At 33.8% G+C, this 7,566-nt stretch overlaps 1 protein-coding gene across 1 annotated transcript; it reads left to right on the top strand.

Moving 5' to 3' along the window:
• The first annotated feature begins 114 nt into the window (after window positions 1-114).
• On the top strand, window positions 115-7,480 carry LOC133200906 (tether containing UBX domain for GLUT4-like). The gene is made up of 18 exons (XM_061336720.1): window positions 115-223; window positions 1,291-1,349; window positions 1,947-2,159; window positions 2,392-2,473; window positions 2,631-2,704; window positions 3,132-3,600; window positions 3,779-3,910; window positions 4,022-4,068; window positions 4,202-4,226; window positions 4,325-4,391; window positions 4,585-4,657; window positions 4,969-5,117; window positions 5,253-5,315; window positions 5,449-5,501; window positions 5,691-5,742; window positions 5,953-6,025; window positions 6,219-6,355; window positions 7,326-7,480. Exons 1-18 carry the CDS (start codon window positions 146-148, stop codon window positions 7,334-7,336), a joined length of 1,857 nt encoding a protein of 618 aa, XP_061192704.1. The 5' UTR covers window positions 115-145; the 3' UTR covers window positions 7,337-7,480.
• The last annotated feature ends 86 nt before the right edge of the window (window positions 7,481-7,566 follow it).

Below are 7,566 nucleotides of genomic sequence, written 5' to 3' on the forward strand. Positions count from 1 at the left end.
TTCTGAATTTTTTATTTTGTAATTATGAATAATTTAAATAACCTTTGTTGATAATGTTAGTGATAATGAGTACGTAAAAATTATTTATTTTATGAAACGTAAGCGGCTAAAATTTACTTCCGGTGTAAACAAAAAGTTGAGAGACATGTCGACTGTTCAAGTTCTATGCCCCAACGGCCGGCGACAGAACGTTAAAGTAACGCCAAATACGAAACTACTTCAGGTAAGTACAAAATACCTTTTTTTATGCTTATTTCAAGCAAACGGTCGGCATTTCTTTTAATGACATGTCAAACTGTGTTACAAGTCCTTCTTGAAGTTTCAAATTTGCATGTCATCCTTGGGCAACACACACATTTTATAAACATTTGATCTACCACTTCAGTCTATGTTGAAATTCAAAGAATTTTTTTTAGCCCACATAGAGCTTTGTCTAGTGAATTTGAGTTTATCAATCTGGAATAAATAAATCTTCTCTGAATATCATTTATCAGTGTTTTCTAGTTACGGGTTATCTAATCTCAGCGAGATTCGTAGGGACTAAAAATTTTGGTCTGGTGTCCCTACGTAGGGACACCAGACCAAAATTTTTAGTTCCTACGAATCTCGCTGAGATTATGCAGGGACACCAGACCAAAATTTTTAATCCCTACAAATCTCGCTTAGATTATGGGTTATCATGCTATATGAGGAGTCAACTCGTAACCAGAATGTTAGTTATGTAACCAGAATCTTGGTTACGAGTTGACTTTTGCCTTTTATTATGAGTTGACATATTTGGTTCAAGTTGACTTGGTTACAAGTCAGTCAGGGTACAATTAAGTTGAACAGAAACCTTTGATGTCAAACTACCTACTTAATTATACACTGTATTAATTATTATTTATAACCAAGGTTTATGTACTTTCTGTTTCCAAATATATCTGTTTAAAAAGTCCCTAAAGGACTCCCTTATACATGTATTAGCCCATTGTTTCTATGACATTATTAGGCATTGGAATACAGTGTGGGAATTGAAAAAAAATATATATCCAAGGGATAAACGTAATAAATTCCATTCAAATTATATTTTTTAAGTGATATAGTCTTAGTATTCATTGATATCCACAGTATTTTTCTCAATTCACATGTGAATTTTAGAACCAACATAATAATAATAATAATTAAATTTCAGTGTATGTAAGTTGTAATCCCTTCCCATTACCCAGTGTTATTTCTTGTTGTTTATATCAGTATGAAAAGTTCTGTTTACATATCACTTGTTTTATTAGACATCATATTCTATTTCAGGTACTAGAGGAAGTGTGTAAAAAGCAGGGATTCCTTCCTCCAGAAGACTACTCACTTAAGTATGATGTGTACATTATTGTCCACTGTTTCATGAAAGCATAGGACATTAAATCTCATTCAGTCTGTCTATCTGTCTTGCACAAAAACTTTAACGTTGGGTATAACTTTAAATTGGTTCTTTTAGCATGATGGACAGACAAGACAGTTATAAGCCATAGATCATGGCACTCCAACCAATAGGACCCAGAAAGCGGGCAACCACAATTCTCTGAATTTGCTTGTTTTTTTATCTCCCCACAATTAAGTTGGGTTGGATATAGTGACATGCATGTGTGTCAGGGTTGAGTGAGTGTGTGTGTGTATATCAGAAGTTATGCAAGAGATAATTTATATTGGGATTGATGTGCTCATTTGCAAGGGGATGCTCTGCTTTGCAGTGCCTTTTTTATTATTATTTTCATTGTTTTTTTTATATTGTGGTTCTCCTCTGGTCATGCTTGTGATGAAATTTGAGAAAATGTCATAAAAGAGATAATGATTTCTTTGATGTAATGCTTTTTGGGGAATTAATTTACCCAAAATACTCAGAGGTACTGTAGCTTTAGTCTATATTTATAATGTCTATTTACCTTATCATTGTAATTATTGTATTACAGACATGGAAGAAAGACTGTAGATGTTACCCTATCCATAAGGTATTCCAATCTACCCAACAATGTTAAACTGGAACTGGTGAAGAGTGAATCCAGCCGAGCGGAACAAGATGTTCTGATTGCCTTACAGCTGGAGGATGGTCAGAGACTTCAGCAGACATTTTCACCTGCCACATCACTGTGGGACATACTACAGCACTGGGAGAAAGCAGACAGGTCAGTCTCTGGGAAATATGTACTGATTATTGGTTCTTCTATTTCAAGAGAAATTTGTCAGTGGATAATACATGTATCTGGAATATTTTTTCTTCCAGAGCATGACATTCACACAGAATATGTACAGTATTGAAATGTCAGACTTACTGAGACAGAGTACATACAAGATTTACAGTAAAAATGAATTTTTATAAAAACACGGTTATTTTAGAGTAAAAGTAATTTTTTACAGTGCTCACACAGGAAACCTGTGTAAGATGGATCCTTCCCATACACCCCCCATCCAAACTACTTGTATCTACATGAGAGAGGAGGTGAGCTAATGCTTGTAATATATGTGTGATTATTGGCTTGATCTACTGGTCCCAGATAAATTAAAAATAACTGTACTGAGTTTTAAGACCTTGCTGTTTTTAATTGTATTAATCACATGTATAAAAGTATAACAATGAAGATTCACTTTATTCCTAGGTAATAGGTGAGGTTGCACTACAGACCATGACACTTAGAAAACTTGGTTTAACTAGTGGAAAAGCTGTCATAAGGTGAACATCATATAATACTAGTACTGTCACTAATTTCACTAATTTTTATGGGGGTTTAATTTTTGTTGTTTTCAAGGTATGAGGAGACCCACTAATTCATGACCACCATGAGATGTAAAATGTCATATACATGACTACTCAACAATTCTTCATCCACAAAATCAAATCTTTATGAACCCATAGTTTCTCCTGACTGCAATAATTGGGCCCCACGAAAATATGTGATTTTACAGTATACTAGTATATGAATACAGTTTATCCACAAACTATTGAATAATTATTGGGCTGTTTCATACACTGTAAAAATATCATTTCATAGTTAGTCAAACATATGATTTCATATCACAATTTAATAAAAAAAAAAAAAAAAGGATTAGATGTTTATTGTGGTAAATACACTCAGAAATATTTTTGTTTTTCTTATCAGACTTGTTCACAGGCCAGTAGATGACACAGTGATGGCAGAAATTTTAGATAAAATAGAGAGAGAGAAAACAAAGTTGGAGAAGCTAGACTCTTTAGCTCAAAGACAGCTGTCCCAACAGGAGGATAAATCTCTACCTCCTAAAGCTGAAGAGCTCATTGACAGGTCTGAGGAAAAGTCACAATCAACTGAAGACAAATCTGAGATTTCAACTGAGTCAACAAGTCAGACCTCGGAAGCCATGGAGGTAGACCCAAAACCCAGTACATCAGTACCCAGCACATCACAACAACCAATGGAAGTAGAGGAAAGGATTGAAACTCCAGGTCATAGGGCATCAAATGAGGGTAGAGGTCAAAGTCGTGGTAATCAGCAGCAGGATTTTGTAGAAACAATCAGGCAGATGAATATTCCAGGGGTTCAAGTGTTTGCTCCTGGAGATTTCAATGAATTGTCACCACAAGAACAAGAGGTAATGATGTAGTGCATGTACCACTAAAAACTAATAAATTTTAAAATCAGTGATGTAGTACATGTACGTTATAACACTAATAACTTCTAAAACCAGCCATAATATTACTTTGTAATGTACAGAAATTATTTAAAGTTAAATTAAACCAACAATTATATACTACTATATTAAATTGTAGATTGCAAGATGTTTGGCAGCATATTACATGCCACAAATGGGTTTACACCCATCACCCAATCGGCAAGCAGCAGGGGGATCAAAACCAAAGAGAGGTCGACCTCAAGAGGCAGTTCAATTTGCAGAGTTCAAGGTCATTTATTGTTGTCTGTTATGTACATCTTGTTATAGAAAAAAACCTTCTGATTAAATACAAAAGTTTTTTTTTCAATACTTATAAAAGTGTGTTTTTATATTAACACAGTTTCCAGAAGACACAAAAGGAAAAGATGTTTATAAAAATGAATTAAGGTAGGTTAATGTATATCTGTAGAAGAAGGAAAATCAATACATCAACAAATTTCTTATGAACAATGAGAATAACCATGTACATGTAATTAAGAGAAGTCTTCTAAGGATAACCAGTAAATTATTTACTTTGTAGTGAAGTCAACCGAGAGGAATTCAAGGTAAATTCAGACATCTTAATGCTGCTTTGTTATCCACCTTTTCTGATGCCTTTTTCTCTGAACTACATGTATATTTAGTAACTTCTATCTGATTCTAGCCCTGTGACAGACAAGCTGTTTTGTTTAATGCTGAGGAAGTCATCCAATCAACAGCTTCAAATGAAGGTCAGTTGTCTGCAATGCATAAGTAAGATTAGAATATCTTATCAGCTTAAAAACATTACAAATTTTAACAATGAAGCGCCCTGGAATTTAAGAATGGGATATGAACTTTTCTCAGTATCATTTGGGAGATGTGCTAAACTTATGCTAGTTAAGCCTGTCATTCAGTAAATTTTGTATTTATTTGGGATTGTAGATCTTCCTGATGAATTCTTTGAAATAACAGAAAATGATATCAGGAAAATGATGGTAGACCTACAGAAGAAAGCGTAAGTATCTCAGTTCTCTACTGCATGTGGATGTATCATCAAAATTATACTAAGACTATTTTTAGCGCTACATGCATGTAGAATTGTTGAATGATTTGAAAACAAGTTTGGAGCAATGCAGGAGATTCCTGTAAAATTTTATATGAATCTATACTGTTTCATTTGGGGAGGAGGGGGTGCATTTTGAGATCCTGCTTTATTTAAATACTAGAGTGGGCTGTATGTTTTATTGAAGGTGTCTTCTTGTCTTGCATTTTGAAGTTAGTTTATACTGAAAGATTACACTTAAGATTTATAATTTCCCTACACAGACAAAGTGAGATGGAGCAGCCACTGTTAACACGAAGCATGGTTCAGGAAAGGCTAGAATCGCAGTATTCTAAATACCAACATGTGGTCATCCGGATCCAGTTTCCAGACAAAGTAGTGCTCCAGGGATTATTCCGACCAAAAGAGACTGGTGTGTGAGAGAGCTCCGATTTGTTTTCATTTTAATTTGAATTCTTGTTTTCTAATTCAGGAAATAATTTTTGACAATTTGAAATGCATAATTAATTTATGTTGTATAGCCATCACTGATTATTTGATTTTTCAGTTCATGCATTGCATAAATTTGTGAAAGAATATCTGGAGGACAAAAGCCAAGGATTCTATCTTTGTAAGTACAAAATACAGTTCAGTGCTATCACCATGCATATGTCATAGAAGAGGATACACTGATCATATTGAATTACATTAACTAACAGTATGCTGTACATGTATTATGATCAATTTTCTGCATTATTTTTCAGACACTGCACCTCCAAAACAGGTGTTGAAGGATCAAACACTGAATTTGATTCAGGTATTGTATGCATTTTATAAGCTCAGAAAGTAATTTTTCAATCTTAGTGCTAATATGGGCATACATGTACATGCAACAGTTAAACGTAATGAAGAACTAAGTCGAAAAAAAAGTTTGTACATCAATTGTAATGCAGTAATAAGTCAGAGAAATGTTTGAAGATGAAGTTTATGTGGATGTATTTTACAGGCAAAACTAGCACCGGCCTCTGTTGTGTATTTTGGATCAGAGACAACAAAAGGTTTGTCACTTTCAAAACATATATACACCTGTACATGTATGTAAATTATTTTAAAGTTTCCATCCAGGTTTGAATGTTTTTGATTCTGCGCAGCAGTAAATACTATATGCATTACCAGTAGGGAACGTTCCTTTATTATGTATCTTGTTTGAGTTTTCACACTGGTGATGTGTAATTTTTATATGTACATGATTTCTGTTTTACTTTCAGATCATTATCTTTCGGAGGCTGTAATGAAGGAAATCAGTCCAAAGAGCAAAGCAGAGGATATTGTGGAAAAAAGGCAGGTTTTTGTCAGGAAATATTTTGAAAAAAAAATATTATGGTCACCTCTGCTTGTCAGAAAATCTCAAAAACTTCTGCTGTTGGTTTTAAAAGCAAATAGATCGTGTACAGGAAGACGTGCAGATATACAGTAGATGTATCTTATTTGCTTGTGTAAAATTGTAAAGTTTTCTTTATTTCTTATTTTACAGCTTGCCTAAGGATGAGACTCCAAATTCCTCAAGAAAAGATCAACAACCTGGCACATCTAAACCAAAACCAAGCAAAGCAGATTCTGAACCATCAACCGGCTCGAAAAAACCAGCAGTCCCAAAGTGGTTTACTGCAGGTAATGTCAAGAGCAATTCCAGAAATCTTCTGTGTTTACTTGACTTTCCATTGTTAGTGTGAGACTCTAGAAGTCCTTACAGGTGAAACTGGGGATCTAGAGGTTAAGGTATCAACCTTTATCAACTGAAAAATTTAAAATAATCTGTTTCCAAAACATTTTATTTAAATTGAACTTTGACACCATTGTTGCAGATAATCTTCAAGTTTCAGAGGATTCCATTCATTATTCATGTAAATACATGCACATGTATCAAAGTTAATTAACTTCCAAGTTGATTAAAATTTCTGTTTTCCAAATGAATTTGAAAACTACAAATCGATCAAGAGTTGGGAAATTACTTTGCAAAGCAGAAAACTGATCTTGTTCTGAGTTTCGTAGGATTGTGACCCTTGTTTTAGGGAATTACAGTCTTTTACCAATTAAAATTGAAAAACCCTTAAGAAAAAGCTTTTCATTATTGAAAATTTCATGAAATATGAAATGAACTTAGACTTCCCAAAACAGGCAAATTTCATGAAGCATGTTAGTGCTTTAAAGCCATTCTGAGAAGTCTCGAGTTCATTTCTTTCATGAATTTTTCAAAAATGAAAGACATTTCTTCTATTTGCCTGTACATATAACTTTCAAATACACATAAATTGAAAAAACGTCCCCTGGTTTCTTGAAAACATGGGAACATTAAATCTCATTCCTCTGTGTCTGTCTCAAAAACTTTATAAAAAAAAACCATAGCTTTGACTTTCGTATTTCACATGTGCATTACCTGTGACAAAGCCTTTCAGAATTTACCACGGTTTTTGACCTCATAATTTTGAAGTAGTTTGATAATTATGTTGTTAGCATAAATTACTGAACTCATAGATTTATGTCATAATGATAAATGTACACCTTGTAAGAGTTTGCTGGGGCCAGTGCTTCAGCATTACTCTCAGAATGCTTGTTGATGCTTCTCATTCTTGTTTTGCAGGGAAAAAGTGATATGTTCAAAGATATGGAAAAAATTGTGCAAAACGCTACATTCTTCAACACTGGGACTTGGTTCTACCTGTTAGCCTCAATCTGACAATACATGACATTGACATCAATCAGTCTTCATTCAACAGCTTATCAATGAAATAAATATGTTTAAATCACTACAAAAGTATTCTTTATAATCAGTCCAAGGATGAGGAAATGTTCCATTTCTATAAAGTGTAATTACTACCTAT

This window comes from Saccostrea echinata, unplaced genomic scaffold (assembly GCF_033153115.1).
Source record: "Saccostrea echinata isolate AGI-Se365-2 ecotype Australia unplaced genomic scaffold, CSIRO_AGI_Sech_v1 ptg000041l, whole genome shotgun sequence".
Lineage (NCBI taxonomy): Eukaryota > Metazoa > Mollusca > Bivalvia > Ostreida > Ostreidae > Saccostrea > Saccostrea echinata.